Below are 22,343 nucleotides of genomic sequence, written 5' to 3'. Positions count from 1 at the left end.
TTTTGCATGTTTCTGAGTAGATACAGTGGTAAATAGCAAATATATTCAATATAAAATACATGTACTTTACCATTTTCCTGACCCACAAGGAGAATTTATGGGCTTCTGTATGAAAAGATGGTAATGAAGACTTTCTTGGACTATGAAGCTTTAGAGAGAGGATTTTTATATGTTTATTTCTTATTGGAGAGATAATTGCTTCTGTTTTATATATATATATATATGCACAATGAGGCATGGAGGTGGTATTATGGTTAGATGATATTGTAGTACAGAGCAGCAATCAGTGCACCACCAAGACATACAGGTATGCCTCAGTGTGTTTTTGAAGTTGGTGGAAAAGAAACAGAAATTATAATATTAAATAAGTCAAGCAAATGATTCAAAATATGTCATAAAAATAACATTAACAAGAGGCCAAAAATTCGCAAAAAGAACGTTGCTAAGGTTTTGGAAAGCTGAAACTTTGAACTTTGGGAAGGTGGAACTTCACCAACTGTTGGAAAGTAATCAGTAAGGACCAGTCTTGTGTATATTTAAGTTTGTCAAATGAATAAGTTAGCTTTGTTCTCTAACCTCATAGTATGTTTTTTTAAGGTGGTAGAATCTGAAAATGTTAGGGGGCCACACACGCATGTATCCTGCAAAACATATTCAAGATTTTCCAGATTTCAAAATTGGTGTTTTGGCAGGGACATTCACCATGCTAAATCATCATAATTGTAACTGCAGTATTCCTTATTTTCTGAGCTATTGTGGCCAGAGCTAGTAGGCAGATGTATCTCACAGACCTAGATATGCACAGTTCCTGAAGCTAATAAACTGATTTATGTAGTATACATCTAACACACTGAATGGTCTTATCAGATTTTTCATCAGCAAATTCACATAAAGCATCACACCTTTCATTAACCGAGACTTATCTCACATGACTATTAGATTAAGTCTATACAGATAAATATCTGATAAAAAATGAAGCCAGAATTGACCAAAGCATAAACCAATGAAGGAACAAATTGCAATTGCTAGAGTAGCTATTTTACTCTGTCTACACCATAGTTAATCCAAACCCTAGCTTGAAAACGTAATCTTGCAATAAAATAAAACAGTATTGTGTAGCGAGTATGCTCTTATTCCTATTAAAACATACTTACTACAGTGCTTCTGTGGCATTTATCTAAATTCTTTGACAGTTAGTATGAAAGGGATAATGGAGAGAAAACATTCACAAATTATTTTCTTACAGTATTACTCTCCTTTTATGTCTGTCTTTCTTTGGTAAATTTAGAATTTCACTGTTAATGTTATTTTAATTAATTTAGAAAAAGTTCTTTGGTCTACTGTAATATAGTTAAAATTTTCTCCAAATTGTAATTCTGAACTACATTCTAAAGAGTACTGTATTTTGAGTATTTTTTAATCACATTGGTCTAAAACAAATCTGCAGTGAAACATCTGTCTAATCATGTTCCTATAGTTACAGAGAGAAAAATAAAATAATGTCCATGGCTCCAATCATTTTTTCTAACAAACTGTCACATACTTTTTTTTAAAAAATAAACTTTTCTGAAATCTAGTCTTTAATAGGACCTTTGAAATTTTGGTGTATTTAGTAAGACATGTGACTATCACAGCCAGCTACTGAAACTGTGCACTGTTCGGTAAATGTATTTTTTATTTACAGTAGGAAGATGTGAAAAATATCAACCACAGAAAAAAATATGACAGTCTATGGGGATCTTATTACAGTGCCAAAACAAAACATCTTTCATGTAAATTATGCTGTCATGAAAATAATAATTATGACATAAGAGCGAATGGGGAAACTCTCAACCAACTAATAAAAAACCCTATATTTCTTTGTTTCTGTTGTACCAGCATGTAGCTTTAATAATAGCTTTATCCTTAAATTGGCATGCAATTACCAGTTTCATTGCTTCTGGAACAAATAAGCTCCACAAGCTTACCTGTGATATTTGAAATCCAGACTGCATTTTTCAGGAGGCAGATTGACTTGGATCTCTCAACTCAAAAGCCTCATTTTATTCTTGCAAGTTGCAGAGCAATCGGTAGTTTTCCTGAATGCTTTTACTATTCCTATTGTGCGGGAAAGGTATATCTTAAAGTTAAATTGTAAATTGGAAGGTATAAATGTAGGTGCCAAGGATGTCTGCCTTGGACCAAGCATGGCAGCAGATGTTCCTGTTGGTGAACCCTGTATACATCAGACCTCCAATTAACTTAGACTGTATACAAACTCATAAAATCTATACACTGAATTGCTGCAGTCCTAAAATGAATTACAGAATCATGGCATACTTTCTTCTTCTTTTTTTTTTAACTTTGGACCTTAACTCTTCCCACTGTGTTGAAATAATCCTTATATTCCAACATCCTCAGCACCTCTGAGACATCTACCATAATTAATAAAACAAGTATAAAAAATCTGTTTCTTATTGCTTCCTTAAATTGTTGAATTTCTGTCCACTTCAGAGGACTAAGAGCTATTACTGACAGATTCCAAGCTCTGTACAGCGATTGCTTATGACCTGATACAAATAACTTAGAACTAGAAAACAATGCTGCATCTCAAGCAGGATGTAGAATTCTGTGAAATGTTTGTTTCTAGTTCTGGCCAATTGTGAGATATGACACTATAAATTTGCATTACTCTGATTTATAGACAAGCCATTGTTGATATTTTTGTAGGTTTTAAACTTGTATCAACACTACTTTCTCTGTCATTCCAAGGTCTGTGCTTTGTAATGAAGCAGCTGTGTGACAGAGAGAGGCATAAAAGTATTAGTAATTTTTTAAATTCTCTAAAAATGTATAGGTATTTCTCTACATTGTTCTTTATATTTCTCTAAAATGTTGCATAATAAGACAGTTACTGCTTTGTGCCTTCAGTCTATATTGTCTATTTTTATCTGTGTTGTGAATGATCTTCATAACTTACTTCTGCCTTCAATGCTTGTTAGTAATTACCAGTCATTTCATTTTCCCCCTGTGGGAGTGGATCCAGAAGAATAATATCATCGGTTGTTCTTCTGTCCCAATGATTCTTTTGTGTAGGATGCTAAGAAGCTCAGCTTGGTCATTGCTCCTTTTCCTCTAAGAGGTCATGAATGTTTTGAGCTGTATTTGCACCACTGGGCTAATGACCCTTAACGCAGTGATTTCTCATCTAAATAGAATGAAGATCTTTCAGCTTTCCCACTGAGCAGGCCAAAACTGGGATCTGAGTGAGAATTTCTGTTGCAAAGGATAGAGAAGAGATATTGGCAGGCTGCTGATAATAGAATTTGTATCTGATCTGACAGCCTTATGAATTTCATTATCAAGTGGTCAAACAAAAATTGCAAAAGATCTATCAGCAGCTGTGGATAGCAGAGGTTTGTAGCTGATGTCTCATGAGGAAAGTGCAAAGTGAGATGAACCTGAATATGTGGAATGAATGTGGAATGAATGTAACATTAAATTCACTCATGGCTTTGTTACCTCTGTATTGTATTAGACCAATATAAATCTCTCAAAGTTACTACTCCTGTTTACTATCCAGAAGCTTCAGTTCAGGAAGAGTATGGCTGCCCACTTATTTCTGTAGATGGACATGGGAAGTGTATGACTTTAATTAAGACACTGTGCACTCTTATGTAAAAAGTCTGTCCCTAGATTAAATTTAAAGTGTTATTTTTGACATAAAAATCCATTTCATGAATGAATTCATGCATGATTTTTCAAATGGATGAGAATCAAATTTATACAGAATTACAGTTAATGACAACACATAGGTTGCAATGGGTATTAAGCCTTGTGTTTCAGGGTTTAAGTTCTTCTTTGGTCAAGAAGAGGGATGAGACCTGTGTGTGTGTGTGCATGCACATATGTGTTTGTGTATGCAGGGGCAGACTATCTCCCATTTGCTATTATGGAGTTCTTTGAAGTATAACACTGGAACTGCCAGAGACAGGGTACTAGATCTGAAGTCTAATCCAGCACATCAGCTGCTGATTGCCCAGGAATCCCCAGTTCCTCTGTTTTTAAAGCAGAGGTATTAGCAGTGCTATTAGTAGCATCTTTGCTAGTTTTATTCAGATCAAATCAAGGGAAGGTAGTAATGAAATTTCTAGCAGCTGCTTGAGATTAGTCCCTGCTAAGCTTCTACCACTGCTTCTATGGAGGAGCTGTCTCATTTGTAGAGACAAATGGCAAAACATTAGTTTGCATAGAACTACTCAATGGACAGGACTTTAACCAACACACAGTAATAACATGAAGAAAGGAAAGGATAATTGTCCAAGAAGCTGGTTTACTGTGGTACATACAACATAGGCTGCTGCAATGACAGATTTTCAAAGCTTAGGACACAGTGGTACTTGTAGAAGATTGACAAAGTGCTTTTTAGAAGAATCACATCTGGTTCTGTCAGCTGTAGCATCTACTCTTCTCTTATTCGTGCTTTATCTGGAAAGCTGTTAGACCCTACATTTAAATATCAAAGGAATAGTGAAAATTGTCTGATGACTTCAAGGCCATACTTTCTAGCACAGACTGAAGCAGAATTTTATCTTCAGTTATGAAAAAGCCTCCATACATTCCACTGAAAATGTAAAAGGGGCTGAAACAGGAGTAAATATAGCTAACATTCACAATGACATATTCCTCCATTTTCAAGCCCCTTTATTGGGTCTGATTTATGAAGGGAAGATTTCAGATTAAACAGTTTTTGAATTTTTGATTTTTAGATAATGAGTCCACGGAAATTTGTATGAGATGAGTAAGGTGGATTTAGTTGAGTTCAGAGTGGATATTTAAGGAATATGTTATTGGTTTCTTTCCATTTTGTACATATGCATTTAGAATTGTGGCTGGTAGACACCAGATTAACCCACTCTGTCTCCTATCTACAGAAAGGGAATAAGAATCATCTTCCTTATTCTAAAAGTGTTCTGAGAAAATTTTATATTTGTATAAATGTAAAGTTCCCCATATTACTGCATCCAAGGTTGCCAATGCACTTGTTTATTTTAAATCTTCCAATATCTTTTAAATCTTCCAATATCTTCCAGTATCGTTTTATTTTCTCACAAACCTAATTTCTTGATAAATCTGATTGCCTGAAAACTCTGATGCCACTAAATGTAAGTTTCCAGCCCTCAGGTTTGCAGATGAAAACTTGAAAACACTAACTGAGAGCTCTCTAACATCTTAGAGACCAGAAGGGAAACAAATTAGAATGCACTAGTTTTTTAAATATTTTTTAAAGACAGTCTCATCATATTTTGGGCTCTGATTCATGATTTCTGAATGTTTGAGCTGGCAACATGTGCGTGCTGCAGTGTATAGACACGCAGAATCTGAGTTTGTGCCTAGATTTGCTTTGTTATAGGTTTCTGTTCATACGCATTTCCTATTTGATTTCATGGGATATTCTGTCTGAACCAGACCATTGGACTGTTAACTCTTCAGGTCAGAGACCTTAACAATCTTTGCGGTCTTTTGACCACATAGTCTTTTCATGCTCTGTAAGTAACAGCATAAGTAATAAACTTTCCAGAGCTCTTTAGGATCTCTTTCATCTATCATTTGTATTTAGCTTTCCATTTAAAACTTTATCTACATTTGAATAAGGCAAGATGCTTTGATTTGAACTGTGTGGCAAATCACTCCAGTTTGCCCAGATATATCTATACTTCAAATGACTGCAGTCTTATTGCTATTGTACAATTTATCTCCTTTGCAAAGACAGTTTCAATTATATTAATGCTGAACAGAAAGAATGAAAGTGTGAAGAAAAATGTATCAATCCAGAGAAAACTGGACCCAAAGGGACAGAATACTTGCAAAAGCATAACAGCAAGCAGGAAGCTAGATAAGAGTGCCATGTCAAGCAAGTGCCAGGAGATTCAGAATTACCTTTGGCAGGATACTCTATCTCAAACTGTATTGAGGAATGAGGGCAAAACTGCACAATACTGAGCAACAACAGTAGAGTGTGTTTTCAGTCATGGAAGGTCCTGGATTTGGTGTAATGGGTACTTCTTGTAACACAGCTTACAAGAAGATGACTAGTCATTTGTTCTTCTCTCTTTACTATTCTACTGACTTTGTCAAACTGTTGGATGGCCCACACTTACCTGAGTCTAGACACTACCTGACACAAGTAAGTTAGGAGCATAACGTCTGTTGGGGAGATAGAGACACACCCCCCCCCCCTAAAATACAGGTCAGACCTTACATAGGTGGGCAGTGTTGTCTTCAGGAAAGGCTTCTCTCCACTGACTGTGCAGGGACCCTGAGAGAATTACAGTTGTAAGGTGGCTTTCAGGTAGGTGGAGTGAATCTGAATTCATTCTTCACAAATAGATGGCAAACAGCTTTAGCAGGAAGCTGATATGGGTAGCGGTCATGACCCTTACTGTGTGGTTCTAATTCATCTTCATACTGCAATGGCTTTTTGACAATTTGGCCATTCACCCAGCAGAGACATAAGAGAAATGGGCCCTGAAGGATGGCCAGCACTACTGAGTTTGCCTGACAAATAACCAGAATAATTTGTCATGTGGATGATCTGATACAAATACAGATATATTTTTAATTTTGTATGTTTTAAAAAACCCGACCTTTTGACACATTTTCAAACTATACTAAAATAGTTTTGTCCTGAGGCAGTATTAAACCAGATGTCATAGGTCTCTCGCAAATACATATTTCTTTAAGCAGTCTTAAACTATGACATTTGGTATTCAAAGTCTGGGGCAGACTTAACTTGAAGTTTCAGAATCGGCTTGCGTTGGGCATTGATTGCTTTGTTTCTTCCAAGCGTGTGCTGTTTTCTTTTTAAAAAGAGGGACCTCCTGGGGGAAAGGGATGTTGCTCCTTCTCTTAGGGCTACTAAGAGTCCTTGAAAAGAGAAGGCTTAAGAGACTGCAGGATGGAGTAAGCAGGAGAATTATAGCAGGGGGTCTGCAGCTCATGCATGGATTGAAAGACTGCAGTGAGGATCAGAGAGCAGCCTGGCAGGCTCTGGAGGTGAAGGCGAGAATTTCTGAGGGACTAGAAAAGACAGCACAGAGTTTGCCGCCATTCAGTAAGTTACTAAGTTATTTGCTATCATGGACTAGCTTTCAAAACACACTGGATTTGGAAGAACTGTGTAGAAACTTTTTTATTTGTGCTTATGTCTTCTTTTGTCTCATTTTAACACGTTACATTTGTAGTTGCTATTCAGATAAAACTTTTTTTTTTTTTTTTTTTTTTTTTTTTTTAATGAGCTTAAAGGTCATACAGCCCTCTTTTGGGAACACATTCCAGTAGGAGGCCTTGGCACTTTCACCTCAGTGGTATGGCCAAACTGGGATCCTGTCATAAATGTATGGCTAATTCCTGGCTCAGTGTGAGTTGAGTCTTTGCCCCATATTTTGAAAGAGATTTTCCAGACAAACACGAAAACTGGTTGCCCAAACTGTCAAAAGCACTTTACATACAGCAGTGCAGCAGCATGCTACATATGCAAAAAGGAGTTGTTGAGTGTTATAATCATTTGGAAATCTGCTTTCTCTTGTATGCTTGCTACACTCCCTGATTAATATTTTTAATTCATTGGCACAGCAGCAGATTATTTTCATTCAGTGTCTTGAATGGGAAAAGATGACCCATATTCTGAAACTGTGAGTTAGTATGAACTCCTCTGTAGCCTGCAAAAGGATTTGAGGTAGTCTGTGAATATTAGAAAAAATGATCATTTGAAAAAGAAAATACTATAAAATGATAAAATTTTAAAATGTACTGTAGAATTGTGAGTAATTAAGAAATGTATGTTCAAATTACACAATATTATTTTTGCAAAATGTACCCATTATTCAGGTCTTCAAACATTACACAAAAGCAGAAAAACAAAATGAGACTGCACACTCAAAAAGTTTGAACTAGATGATCCTTAAAAAATCAAGAGACTTCACCATGCCATAAAGATATCACATGTTATACACTAAGATCCCAGCTTTTCTAACTATAGTTATAATTTGCTTTGCCCTGTCACAAGAAGCAAAGAATGCAGTAAGACATCCAACTGAGAAACATAGGACTTGCCCTGTCAGATCTATTAACAGTTAAATCACAGAATCACAGAACCACAGAATGACAGAATAGTTGGGGTTGGAAGACACTTCTCGAGATCATCTGGTCCAACCCCCCCTGCTCAAGCAGGGCAGCTAGAGTGGGTTGCCCAAGACTGGGTCCAGTTGAGTTTTGAGTATCTCCAAGCACAGAGATTCCACAACCCCTCTGGGAACAGTTCAACCACTCTCACGGTAAAGACATGATTTCTTATATTCAGCTGGAATTTCCTGGGTTTCTTTCTGTGCCCATTGCCTTCCAGCCTGTCACTGGGCACCAGTGAGAAGAGTCTAGCCCCATCTTCTTTACACCCTCCCATCAGTTATTTATAAATATTGATCAGATTCCCCCTGCGCCTTCTCTTCTCTGGGCTGAACACTCCCAGCTCTCTCACCCTCTTCTCCTATAAGAGATCCTCCAGTTCTTTAACCATCTTTCTGGCCCTTTGCCGGGCTTGCTCCAGCAGGTCCGTGTCTTTCTTGTACTGTGGAACCCAGACCTGGATACAGCACTCCAGCTGTGGCCTCACCAGTGCTGAGTAGAGGGGAAGCTAAAATCCTGACGCAAAAGTGATCTTTAGCTATTTGAAAGGTATTTGGACTTTTTTAGGATTTTCTCTTTTAATTTTATGGGCAAATATCTCATGGACCCACACAACCCAAGTATTTGCTTGAGTAAAGTAAGAAAATGCAGATATGCACAAAGCTAACTTTGAAAGAGTCATCCTGGGAAAAAAAAATGCTGCTGGCATATTGTAAACATATAATTGTAGTTATCTCAGCAGAGAAAGCGAAGAAGCCATTAATAGGACAACATTTATAACATCTTAAAACCACTCATAAGGCACTCATTGAGTTGATTCAAATCTGCAGCCACAGTGTATTTCAGGGAAAATAAAGTGAGCATCTCCTTTCCCCATCCCCCCTTCCTTACTGCTCCTCTGCAAGAGAAAGGAAAAATCTCATTTAGATCTGTGCTCCTTGCTGCATGAAACAGTAAGCTTCTTGGCAGTTTCACTGATATTCTTCTGGCTGCTAAGCTTCAAAATAGTTCTGAACTTCAGCCATTTTATAAGGCCAGCAGTGATTTGAAAATACCAATGCTTGCGGTTTACATGGAACAAGCCCTGATTTCTTAGACCCTACTGAAAATCCATTCACCTGTGACTAACTGAGACACAGCTGAAGAGATAGGGCAGGCAGTGAGAACTCATGTACTGATGTAAGAATGTTTTTCCACCAGCTTTGTAGAAATTGTGCTAGGTTTCTTTTTGAAAGAGCTAGGGATATCTGGCAAGTATGTCACTGCTCTTTCATGAAACAGAATCACTTTTAATTCTTTTTATTATTACATTAGGATGTAAAATACTTATCAGTATAAGATCTGGGTGCGTATCACAAAATTTAGATCAGAATTAAGCAACCATTTCTGTGACAACCCCCACATAGCACCAAAATAGCTACTCTGAAAAGGAGTGATATGAGGCAGATGATTAAATGTCAGTGAATTCTAAAGACTGTTTCTACTAGAGAGCACAAAGAAAGTGATCTTGCATTGTGCTCTAAAATGTCTCTACCCTGTAAGCTGATCTGCAGAGACTGATGACTCTTATGCTGTGCATTGCCTCATTGATGCTCTTTTGACTTCAGAAGGTGCGTATGTCCACTTGTGTGAATCAACGTACATGGTCAAGGCTTCAGTGGCTATGGTGAGGGCTTAAATGTTTAGGGGGAAAGAATCATATGAATAGTCTCCCTGGAAAAAGCTCTGCAGCTGATCTCCTTGCTTTCAGCTTTGGAACCAAGAGCATGGCAAAGAGGTAAGGGTAAGACAGCTCTGAGGTAATGGGCACAGAGACGGTATAGGTCCTTGCATTTCACCTGGAGTGGAGTTGGCAGCCAAAGCAGGGAGTACAGGTGTAGGACACTCCTATCAATCTTTCTTAATGATCTGGCAAACAGATTTTGGATAGCAGCAAATATGACACAAGTGCCTTCATCTGCAGTTTACTCACCCTCCTCCCCTTGCTCATAGGCCATTTGCTGGTGGGTATGACAACACTTACTTGCTAATACCTCCTAACCAAAAGCATTAGGTATTACATGGTGGGGTAAATGAATAATTTCTGAATTGTGCTGTACTTACAGAATACTTCTTGATGACTGCAGTGAATTTCTAAAAACTGCACGCTTTCCCAAGAAAATTGTGATCTTTATGGCATGTTATCATCCCTTCAAACTTTGAAGCTTCCATTGGTCTTTCCATGTATCTGATTCCTATGATAATTCTTCTCCAGTATTTACTGTTCAGCAGCATTAGGGCACTTACTTTCTGTTCTAGAAGCACTGCATAGCCTGAACAAAATGAAAATCTCCAATGATTCTTACCAGTGGTCACTTGAATAATCAGAAATGCATTGAGCCCCGAGGACTCCTTATCATGTTACTCAGTATTCTGAACAAGTAACTACCTTACTGTATTTTGTTCTGCAGACAGACTTGCAGTCTTCTCTTCTACCTAGAAAAAACCAGCATTCTTAATGCAAGCCACATAATATACTTGCCTGTACACACCTTTTATACATCCTGTCATTCCAGAACCAAACCCTGATTCACACAGACTGACTTTTCTGTTGGCACTATGGAATAGCATCTCAGTACACTGTAACTTGCCTAAGCTAAGAGTAACTATCATACTGTCTGAGACCTCACATAATTCACGGCTGTAGAATAATCCTGCTATTAAGGTCAAAAAGAATGCATTTTAGCAGATAAAAAATGGTGTGCATTATGTTTAGAAATAGAGGCTGCAAATTTCAAATGCCCATGGTGAAGTTTGGCACTTCAGATACTCAGGCAGTTATGCACAAGCTGCTTGGTTTTTAGCTCTAGCTAGCAAATTCTTTTTCATTTGTGAATGTTTAGTATTACTGACAAGTAGGCCACCTATCTGCAAGTGCCTAAATATGGACTGAGAAAACTAGGTTTTGGCATACACTATGCCACATACACTATGTCTGTGAAGTTTCTATTCATCATGATTTTTTTTCCCTCTGAGTGTAGGTTATTTTGCGATCTCTCTTATGAGATCACTTTTTTTCTCCTCAGCTCAGATGGTAGCAGATATTTCCCAGAAAGATCCACATAGAACAAAACCTTGCAATGTCTCTTGAGTTTCATGGTAATGCCCTATTCTGACAGGGAAAAAAGTATTTTGTGTTGTTAGACTGACAAGCTGGCAAATTTACAAGCCATAATTGAAATCATATTCTGGTACTAGCAGATAATAAGCAGTACAAAATATTTCTGAAGATTTTGAACACCAGACCATAAACAAAGACTCTCCACTGCCAATAAATTTCTAATACAACTATCCTGTCCTCTGTTTTGATGATGTCTTAATACAAAATAAAATATGCCTCTGATTTTTAAAACTTCCTGTTAATTTGATCATTTTAGTCACAACTGAATAATATAATAGATAAATCAAGGAAGGCTTCACTCGTAGGTTTTTTTTTGTAATATTTTATTCATTTTAAAATGCCTACTTTTTTCATTTTCCCTAATGCTGCCATAAAATTTTCAGTTTGCACACTAGTTTGGTTGAAGTATCAAAAAAAAAAATAAAAAGATGGCAGAATTTAGATTTGCCTTCAGACAGGGTAGATGAGGTTTTTACTTTTCCCTCAATTTTCCTTTTACTGTAAATACATTTGAGTACTTACATGCACATTAACATTTAACATTTCTTTATTTTTCTGATTCATGTTCACATATTTTCTTTTCTAAGCCTGATTTGCTGAAATCATATTTATTCAAAGGACGCTTAAGCACATGCTTAATTTTGTAGTTAGTTCAAGTTATATTTTAGACTAAGTGTTGCCATGAATAGGGCTGATAAGCATGTGTTAAAGTTTTTCCTGAATGGGGTCTTTTGTCAGTAGAAGATAACTTTGTTCTCTCCATAGTACGTTTTGAATATTTCATACTTATCCATTATAGAAAACTGAATCCTTTTTTATGAAGACCAGTTTATTTTAAAAGAACTAATGCTTTAGTATTGTCTTATTCATTGAAGCAGAAAATACTACTGTCTTTATTTTGGCTAAGGTCCCATTCCTTAACTTGGTCTTGTCTGTGTGTTGCAACATACGAAAACAATTTTTCAACAGCAGGTTCAATATGCTGTAAGACTTTTCAGTTCATAACAGCAACCAGTAGTTTTTGTTCACTGTCTTTTTTAAACAGCCTGCTTGTATAGCTTTGACTATGTATGCCTGGCTTCAGCAAAATGGTTGCACCAATTGTGGAATCCTTGCTTATTTTGTTCCATGCAATGCAGTATCTTTTAGGCTGTTGTTCAGGAACCATAAATATTGAAATGCACCAACTTAACCATCCTCTGGATTTCTTTGTTTCCTAAATAGCAAGAAAGAAAATAATCTTATCTGCTATTATTTACATTTTCAACTATTTAGGATTTAATTTTGAATTTCTATGTGATATCACATGTACAGCACTAAATTATGTAGCAAAAATGAAACCTTTAGAGCCTAATAGTTTGCATGAGTCAATAAAAAAAAAATGTCTGATAAAACTCTATTCAATAAAAGTGTCAAAAATGATGTGTAGAAGCTGGGTGTATAGATTCAAGGAAAGCAGAGTGATTTCTTGATGACGCTGTAAATGCGGACAGAGAAAATCTGTAACGTATAATATTTTTAAGGGGACTTGTATACTATATGGATAATAAGCACTGGGATAAACAAATGGTTTCTAAAAAGATCCATGTTTTGAACTTTCAAAGCTGAAAAAATGAATGTAATGGTTTGAAATACAAGCAGACCAGAAAACTACCACAGAACTTACTAGCATGACACAGTCAGAAACAACTATCTCTACCAATAACATTCAGTAAGCACCAGACTACAATATCAAAATGGTATCTTTCCTTGAAACTTCAGGTTTCAATACCAGCTCTGAACTAACATCTCATTAGCCAATGGCTTTTATTATCACACTCCTTTAAACATTTATGCCATTTGGATATGAACAGTATCATCAAGCACTACCAAAAAATCACGGAACCTTCAGTTGTTATCTCAGGAAGTAAAATGTCATTCTAATCTGATGAATTAAAATCCATCCTAAAGGTGAAATACAGCACTACAGCACTTTTAAATATGTTTTTAATATTCCAAATGATTAAAAAAAAAAAGACTAGTCTTAAAAAAATTGTAGAGAGAGATTTTTAATTGAGAGGAAAACTTCTGAGACCTCCAAAAGTATTAAAATGAAAAACCACACTTTAGTCATTTCCAGAAGTTTCATTTTATGTCTTTGGTGCAGAATTTTATCTGGCTTCCTTTAAATTATCTAGGATCAAATTGTACTAACCCAAACGTAGTAAAACAAACATTATTGGTCAAGCTGCAGGGCTAAAAAACTTTGTGCAGTGTGGTATCCAGAAGAGTCCAACTCATATTGTTCTTTGAGCATTCGGTGCCTCAGAATGAAGAAAGAAAAATCCTAAAATACAGCGACACACAAATAAATGTTTTTTTATCTCATTCAGAAAGATATTTACATTCCATCTTCACAGCAGTTTCCCTAGGACCCAAGCAATTTAGATGTTTGAAAAAATTAATAGTTTTTAGAGTGATTTAATTGGTTTTATGTTATTAATAAGTTAAAATGCCAAAACATTCCTACATGCATTACACATGTCTGTCACTTCCTTTAGAACAAAGAAGATTATAAAATGAGGCAGACTCCTTTCTCTGTATATGAAACTATACACAAAACTGCCATAATACGTGAAATTAAGGCTTTTGCTGGCCCATGGTCTACAGTAGGATATCTATGATTGCACAAAACATTAGTATTAAGTGTCCGAATTGAATTACTTCAGGCAAAAGTAACAAAAAGGCTGTAGTATACCGTAACAAAGCATCATCAAAAATAGAGACCTAGAATTCTACTTGGAAAAAAAGAAAAGACAAAATTTAGCCAGGAATTGATGTCAATTTTCTGGTTTGAGATTAGGAACTTCATGTTCAATTACTGTTTGTTACTGAGATACTAAATACACGTTGTTCTGCTGTCTTGGGCTGTCTGTTCTCATTCAGTGTTTACATGTACCTTTGTCACCCGCAAATGGGCTTTATCTGACCTAACTTTAGGCATGTAGAAGACAAGCCTCTAGTCAAAGGTAGGCATCTAAGGCCTCTTCTCTCCTGGAGTTGACAGAGAAAATAAAGCATCTCCAACAGGCGATTCATGTCACTTTTTTTAGAATGAGATATGTTGGAGTGATAGGTGCCCATCCACCACAGAGACAGGGGATGACTAACTGAGGCTGGAACCCAAATTTTTGGTAGTTAGTGAGAAGAATCCCACACCAGTGACTAAAAAATATAAATGTATTTGCAAGAGTTCAGTCATGACATTGTTTAGTTGATGTATCCTGCAAATGAAGGCATAATACCAAAATGTGATGTTCATTTACAGACGATAGCTCTAAAACCAGTCCAAACTACGTGTATTAATTGATGTTGACCCATGACATAAACAATGTCCTCCACCTTGCTTCTTTGGGTTGGCAGGTTTTATCCTTTCCCTGCAGCTGAGATAGAGTTTTATATCTGGTTGCTGTGACACCAGAGGCCAAAGAACCGTGAACTGCAATGTTGAGACTGATACCCCAATCTCCACCCCCATGCCTGATTCCCACATAGCACAGCTCCAAGAAAGCTACCAGTATTTAGCACAGTTGGAACAAGTATACTTGTTTGGGTTCTCTGTTCATGTCTGCACATCTGGGAACAAGACTCCTGCTATTAATGGATCTCCAGGGTGTCGGCTGTCCCAACAGTATCCGCACAGCCATTCTGGACAATTTGTACTGTTGCAATGATTTCTACTCAGGAAAACAAAAATATCAAAGTAATTTTAATCAGAGCAATACTTCATCTAACTGTTTGGAATGCCAAGGAAAGAGATAAAAATAATTTCATTTCATTTTCAAATTTTAATGACTTTCTGTTGAGCCCAGTCATTTTGGGTACTGCACCCTCTGTTTATCACACTGATACATGTATAAACAGCAGTCTTTTCACCCCTTAGTCTTTGTTTTGCTGACTAAGCTCTTTCAACCTCTTCTCCTAAGGCAGACTCTTCATTACCTTTAACATTCTTTTAGCATTTTCCTGCACCTGCTCTCATTTTTCTCAAAGGTACTTCTTGAATGAGCTGAGTATAGCATTTCTGATCAGATCTTATACTTTCTGTTTTTCTGTCTCTACTGGAAATACCTCAGCTGATGCATCATAGGATCATATTTGCCTTTTCACCAGAAGACCTTGAAAGCACAGAAATTATACAGAACCCTTAAAGTGTCTTCACTTCTCTGGCTCTCACCACTATGCTTTGAGGCACCTTTGTGCAGTAAGCCTTGGAGTGTAAAGCACTCAAGATAGGGACCTTGTCTGATACAGAGCATATTGTGCCTAATTTTATAAATGGTATACCATTTCATCAGCCTCAGTTAGCTTTGTAGGATCTTGGCCTATCTCCTTAGTCTATAAATAAATAATGACAGTTTTATAAATAACACAGTTTCTAACCAGCTGAAACTGTGTTATCTTTGTAACTTTTGCCAATCAATAGAGGAATGAGAATGACAGGCACAGGTTCTGCAGTTTTAAAAAATATGGTATAACAATAAATAAATATAGTTACATGTAAGAACCACATATATATTTTGATGTACTAGCATAAAGTATTTCATACAGTATTTCAGAACACACACAAACCATTAACATATATGGTAGGTCTGCAAGTGTTTTTAGTTGGCTATTCAATGTTCTCCCAGTGTAAATAGATGATGAATCATTCTTTGTTATTGTTTTAAAGAATAGTTTGAAACTTGATGCACAGTGAGTGTTCATACTGCCTGTTCTTTTTGTTCCCTTATCAGTAAAAGTTTTAACATTAAAAAATTGCATTTTTTTTCTGGCTGCTAAAGTCTACTATGAGGTTCTACTGTGATTTCTGAAATTTTTGATTGGTGAGACAGTTTAGGTGCAAGCCTCCAAAAGAGACAGAAATTGCAGGAAGTAAAGAACATATCAATCTGTTAAGCAAATAAAGACACAAATAAAAACACTAAAGTGGAGAATATGCATTCCCATGCTGAGAATTATTGTACCATAGTGTAGAGCTTTGAAGCATATCTATGTGTGAAGATGAATTTGAATTTCTCCAGCCTCCTGTCCTGCTCACTCACAGAAAGCTGACGGACGGCAGTTAAACTCCAGTGCCTATTTTGAAGCTTTATACAGGGCAAAAGTGTGAGATGGTGTGTCTCCTTGTGTATGTCAAGATGAGTCAGCTATGCCATTTTGCCACAAAACATGGGATGATGAACGCTTGATTTTAACTATGTCGCCATGACTCGGCCTCGCAGTGCTCCTGCCACAGCCACAAGGGCTCCTTTCCTCAAAGTCTCTTACATGGTATGGGTAAAGAGGCCACAGGATGGTGACAACCTCCTCTAGTGACAGCAGGGCAGTGAATTTGCCACTCTGTTGCCTATCAGTGGTCCACTGTTGAGGAACATCTAATGCTTTGGCTGGAGGCCACCAGGGCTTTCCTCTGCCCCAGGGCAAAGTATGGCAGGACAGTGAGGCATGATCGCGGAGGAGAGATCCTCAGGGGTGGAAGAGGGCTGTCTGCTTCCCCCAACTTTTGCTTTTGGACGAGGAATCTGGGCAGTGGCCTTCTTACAACGACCACGGTGCTTCTCCCTGGCTGGGGAGGAGCCTTCTCCCCGTCACCAGGGCTGCCCTTCCCCTCTCCCCAGGGCCAGCCTGCCCCAAGGGAAGGGCAGGCTTGCGGGGAGGAGCCCCCAGCTCGGCCCAGCTCCCCTCGGCCTGGTCCGGCCCGCTGCCGGCGGCCGCAGCGCCGCCTCGGGCGAGAGCCAGCGGGCGGTGCTCGCCCGGGCAGCCGCCGCCTGCGCGCTCCGCTCCCCCACAGGAGAGGGAGACATTGCCGGCGAGAGGAGAAACTCCCCCTTCCCGCCCTCCACCTTCCTTCTACCTTGCTTATCCCCCCCCCGCAGCCCTTCTCCGCCTTCCTCCGCCGGGGATACTGCAAAGAGGCAGCGGGCGGCGGAGCGCGGCCGCCTCCCCCTCAGCCTCCCGGTGCGCGGAGCGGCGGGGGCCTGGGCTAGCGGCCACGCCGCCCTCCTCATGCCTTGAGTTACCCCGGGAGGGGGCACGGAAGGCAGCGCGACCAACGCCAGCGGGAGGGAGGGCGGACTGCGCGCAGATGAATGTCGCTCCTGCGAGATGCTGCACGCCCAGCTCCCTGCCGGAGGGGGGTAGCAGCCTCCGCCGCCGGCTTCTGCCTTTGCACGGGCTGTTGCTGCCGCTGGACGCATCCTTCTCCCCGACATGGAGCTGCTGCTGCTGCCGCCACCGCTGCTGCTGCTGGAGTGAGTGAGTGAGTGACGGGCAGAGCTGGCCGGCTGCATGGATGGATGTGTTTAGCTTTGTGAAGATTGGGAAGCTCTCCGGGTAGGTGTCCGTCCCGCGGTAGCGGGCGCTGCCCGTGCTCGGCGGGGGCGGGAGGGAGGCAGGGCGCCGGGGGCTGCCGGCCGCGGCGCGCTCAACTTCCCTGGCGCCGGGGCGGAGGTCTCGGGGTCGGGGTGCGGGCTCTCGGCGCCTGTGGAGGGTCACGCTGGTGGCCCTGTGTCGTTGGGCTATCCCCCCCCCCCATCTTAAAAGACAATAAACGTGTCCCGCGGCTCGTGCTTCTTGCCGCGGCGAAGCTGGCGTTCCCTAGAGCGCTGCCCGTGCTGAAAACTGTTTGGGAAATGTAAAGGGTGAAGGCGGGGGGGGGGGGGGGGGGGGAGGGGGCGCTGCCTCCGTACCCGCTGCCCGCGGGTGAGGTGCGGGGAGTGGTGGTTAGCGGCGGTTAACGGTCGCCGGGGGCGCGCGCTGCCGGGGGTGGGGGCGGGGGCGAAGTTGTGAGGGCGCGCGGGGCACCGCCTCGCGGCGGCCCCGGCCCCAGGGCAGCGGCGCTCGCTGCCCCGCGCCTCAGCCCACCGCGCCCGCTGCGCGCCCGCTTTGGGGCACGCCGGGTCGTACACGGGCGGTATTTTTAGAGAAGCGGTGAAATCATCGTCAGCTCTAAGCGCTGCCCCTCTGCCGCTTCACACGATAGGTGCTGGGGAGCAAGCGGGTTTGGCGTCTGTCAGCCCTTGCTGGCTGGGCATGTACTTTTCCGTGCTTAAATGGGAGAAAAGCATGTACTTCTTGTTGATTAAATGGGTGTTTAATGAGGATATCTTTCTCTTTTCGAATAAGTCTTCCTTTTAGTAACCTTTGACTGCTGGTCTCTGTCTGTTGCATTCACAGCTAGTTGCCAGGCCCAAGGCTACGTAGATGGACAAAGCAGCACAGTAGCCTCTATTAAAAATATTTTCACTGTAGTTAAACGTAATTGGAGGTAACTCTTCTCAGTAACATGGGAAATCACACTTTATATCAAAGATACAGTATAAAAGTGCTCTAGTCACAGGATTTTCCTGTTTTTGGTGTGGATAATCTTCCTAAAGGATTTAGCTTTGATCACTGTAACTGGGAGTGTTTTGAATTCTTATGATTCAGTGGTTAGGACACCATAGTTACCATATCCATTTCTGTTTATGAAGCACAGACTGAAACTGGATGTTGTACAAAAGGGAGAAAGGCCTTGTTAAAGAAATACAAAAGGTAGCTTGCTTCAGTGACGTTCAGGTAGGTAACTTGTCAAAATGACAGATGGTCTTTAAAAACAAATATTGCATGGCTGGAAGTTACAGAATGCCACAGGTGCAAGCCTAGCCTTTATCCCCCAAATTTCCCACCATTGCACCTGGCTGTGATTACAGCTCCACTTGTGGCAATGCCCGCACCAAGCAGCTGCTGTCACTCAAGCACATCATTGTCTCATCCTGCTCAGAGCAATTTTGCATGATGTGACGGCTAAAACGCTAGTGGCCTGCTCAGCCTTCCTTGGTTTGTGTTCCCAGCTGATGCCACTAGAGCTGCAACAGCTGTAACTACAGTGGAAACTTGGAGGAAAGGGAAAATATACTAGTATAGATAAGTATCATACCACATGACCTGCTCCTTATTTCCAGATATATCAAATTGCTTGGCTTCTGTTTGTTTGAGAGCAGAGTTTTAAAGCCCTCTCGTTCCCCCTAACCTTCTTGTCTCATGTTTGTCACACTTGAGTTAAAATCAAAGGGAGAGAAAAGGATGTGCTCTATGGAAATATTATTCAGTCAGGAACATGGGAATTTTTAGATATATTTTAAGATTCAGTCTTATAAGTATTTTGTTGGTATGTACTGTATCTGTTGGCTTTCCACATCCTCGAAGATACAGGTGTTACCAATCCTTAGATCTGTATTTAGGTAAAGGCAGATCATAGTATTTCACTAGAAAACCTGAAAATTCTTTCTGCAATTAAATCACAGGTTTCAAAGCTTCTATTGAGCTTCATTTGATTCAAGGATATGAAGTTTGTATATTCAGGGACTGAATTTATCTTCTAGATTGCAGTAAATCACTTCTCTACCAAGCTAGTCTTTTTGTTTCTAATTTTCTAGTTGTTAAATGACCATAGTAATTTACATGGGACTTTACTGTTTCCTAGGTAACAGCTAGGTATCTGTTCCAATTTTATGAGCACTTCATGGAGCAGCCAGGTTCCAATGTAAACCCCCTCTATATGTCTGGGTTGAAAAACTAGTTTGAAAATTTGAAAATTCTGATTCTTCCCTTGTTGTTAGGAGGAAGGTCTTTTTGAAAGAAAGGAAAGATATGATAAAGGGGCCTTAATTGAGAGTGTGATCTTGCAGGCAGATTACATGCATAGAGTTGTTGAGAACTTGGCTGCTACTGAACGTTTTTAAGACTTTCAGTCATTTTTTTGTTTTGCTGTAGATTCAGAACTCTCATTTTAGGTTGCAAGTCAACTATTAGAATTACAGTCAGTGGCCTTGATTCTGCAGGCAGTGGCATGGATAAGCCCTGTTATGCGTGGCTACTGCAAAGAATACTTTTTAAAGTTATGGTATAACTTTAGTAGATGTGGTGAGAATTTAAAATTTGCCTTGATCACTGTGTGTATAAGAGCTCTTCAGCTGTGATCTAGAATAGGCTTGAGATGGGACATAAACTCTTAGAAGGTGGCTACTTGATATAAAATTTCACTAGGTGTTGGTTTCTTATGTTACGTTGAAGTGCAGTTTTCATCTCTAGGCATGTTATCTGTTCACCACCCCTCTTACTCTTTCGTTTGTGGCACCTGTGTGTGTAGGGTCTTAGAGACACCCACTTTGCAACTACCTACTTCATCCACAGTTGATGGGTAAGTGGGGAATGTGGACACAATCTGGAGAAGGGATATGTGCAGAAATATGAGAGAGAGCAGAACTGGTCTTACAGTAGATGCAGTCCGTGGTGTGCTGTAGCTGTAGCAATGCTTGTGCGTATGTGTCTGTAGGAAGAGGGGGTTTCCCTTTTCTTCTCTTTGCCATTGTAGGTCTGTGACACTGTGTAGTTTTGCATCAAATGTAGATGCTTCATGATGATGTTTCTGTTGATTTCTAAAGATGTAAGATATCCATCTGACACTGAAAATAAAAATACTCTGTAGAAACATTGATTGTACTTTCATTAACATCTCCTCTCTCCCACCTCCCTTCATTGAAATTCACTGATCTAGTAGTACTCCGAAAAATAATTGTTTTGGTATAATTCTTGTGGGGCCATTCTCTGAAGAAAAAATAAACCCCTGCTCTTGTAATGAATTTACAAGCATAGAAAATGATTGAGAAGTCTTGTTAATGGATCAGTACTCTGATGTGCAGTTGTAAAAGGCAAGTGAATATTTTTGTACTGTGGGTTGCATAAGCATGTATGGTGTAGTAGTGTTTGTAATTTGGAGGGAAGGATTATTAGGAAAGATAAAGTGTACATAAAAATTGTCATATTAGGTTGGATCAGAAGTCTGTCTTGCCCACTATTCTTTTTAATTGCTTTTTAGCAGCTGCTTGGAGAAAGAGTAGAAATAAAACAAGAGTAGAGTGATAATTCTTTAGCGTAGGTATTAGGAGTGGAGGAATAATGGTATTGCTGGGCCGAAAATGAGATAGAACCTTTTCAAATCTAGGTAAATCTGAATAGAGGGCAAAATATCAAGTTTCTAGTCTATACTGGACAGTTGAACTATGAAACAATAGGTCAGAGCAGCAAACAGGGGTTAGCAAGGGTTTAAGCTTGTATTTGTAGAACATATTTCCAGTTAGAAAATCTGTTTGCCAGGGATGAATGTTTCCTTGGTGTCTGTAGAAGTCTGTTCTGTTTCTGGGCTTTCATATTAAGACACAAAACTTTCATATGGAAAGATGGCTGTCTGCGAATGTGACCAGGTGAGGTAGTGACCCTCCAGAGTTGGGACAAATAGCTCCAGTGCCCTGCTACTGTTCTGCTGAATAACTCTATATAGAAAATAACAAGGTTGTCCACATAGGAGGTTGGCAGTCTGTAAGCCATGACAACAGTGATGAAGGCATGGTGGTAAGCCTATGTCACACAGCTACTGTTATTGGAGAAATGCTGAGCTGATGCAAGCCATTTGTTACAGGAAAGGAAGCCTTCCAAATAGAAGGCTGGAGTATGGGCTACGGAAGCAGACATCTGCTCTACCTCATGGTACCAGTCAGAAGCATAATAGTGGAGATTAACCCCATATCACAAATAGGAAGCTATCATTAGCAAGACTTGCATCTGTCCTTACTGATGATACTAATCTGTGGTATGTGCTAGGTAAATTTAGCATACCTAGATCTTTACCTGTCTGCTGAAGTTTTTGCATTGCCAACTGTTACTGTTGAGTTTAAATGTGTTCCATAGAAACTGTCTGTGAAAACTCATATTCCTGGTGTACCCCATGGACTCAGCTTAAGAAAAAAACCCAAAGCCCTGCAAGCTGTTCTTTTCAGAGAGCCCTCAAATATCCCTTCTTTCCTATGAATATGCTATACCTGAAGCTAGATTCCTATCTGAGGTAGGAACCTCTTAAAAGGCCCTTTTCATTGGGGTTGCTCTGGATAAATCTTGCATTCTCATCTTTTGTGCTTATCTTCCTATAGCTGGACTTCTG

At 39.7% G+C, this 22,343-nt stretch overlaps 1 protein-coding gene across 2 annotated transcripts in view; it reads left to right on the top strand.

Moving 5' to 3' along the window:
• The first annotated feature begins 17,042 nt into the window (after positions 1–17,042).
• The window catches only part of FRMPD4 (FERM and PDZ domain containing 4), a 314,384-nt gene continuing 309,083 nt past the window's right edge, over positions 17,043–22,343 (top strand). For both annotated transcript variants that reach the window (XM_026117225.2, XM_026117239.2), the window contains exon 1: positions 17,043–17,698. In XM_026117225.2, the coding sequence (XP_025973010.2) occupies positions 17,658–17,698 (41 nt within the window). In that variant the 5' untranslated portion in view covers positions 17,043–17,657. The remainder of the gene's footprint in view (positions 17,699–22,343) is intronic.

Source organism: Dromaius novaehollandiae, chromosome 1 (genome assembly GCF_036370855.1).
Source record: "Dromaius novaehollandiae isolate bDroNov1 chromosome 1, bDroNov1.hap1, whole genome shotgun sequence".
In the NCBI taxonomy this organism is placed as follows: Eukaryota; Metazoa; Chordata; class Aves; order Casuariiformes; family Dromaiidae; genus Dromaius; species Dromaius novaehollandiae.
Note: the sequence above shows the minus strand (reverse complement) of the source record. Positions and strands in the feature narration are given on the sequence as shown.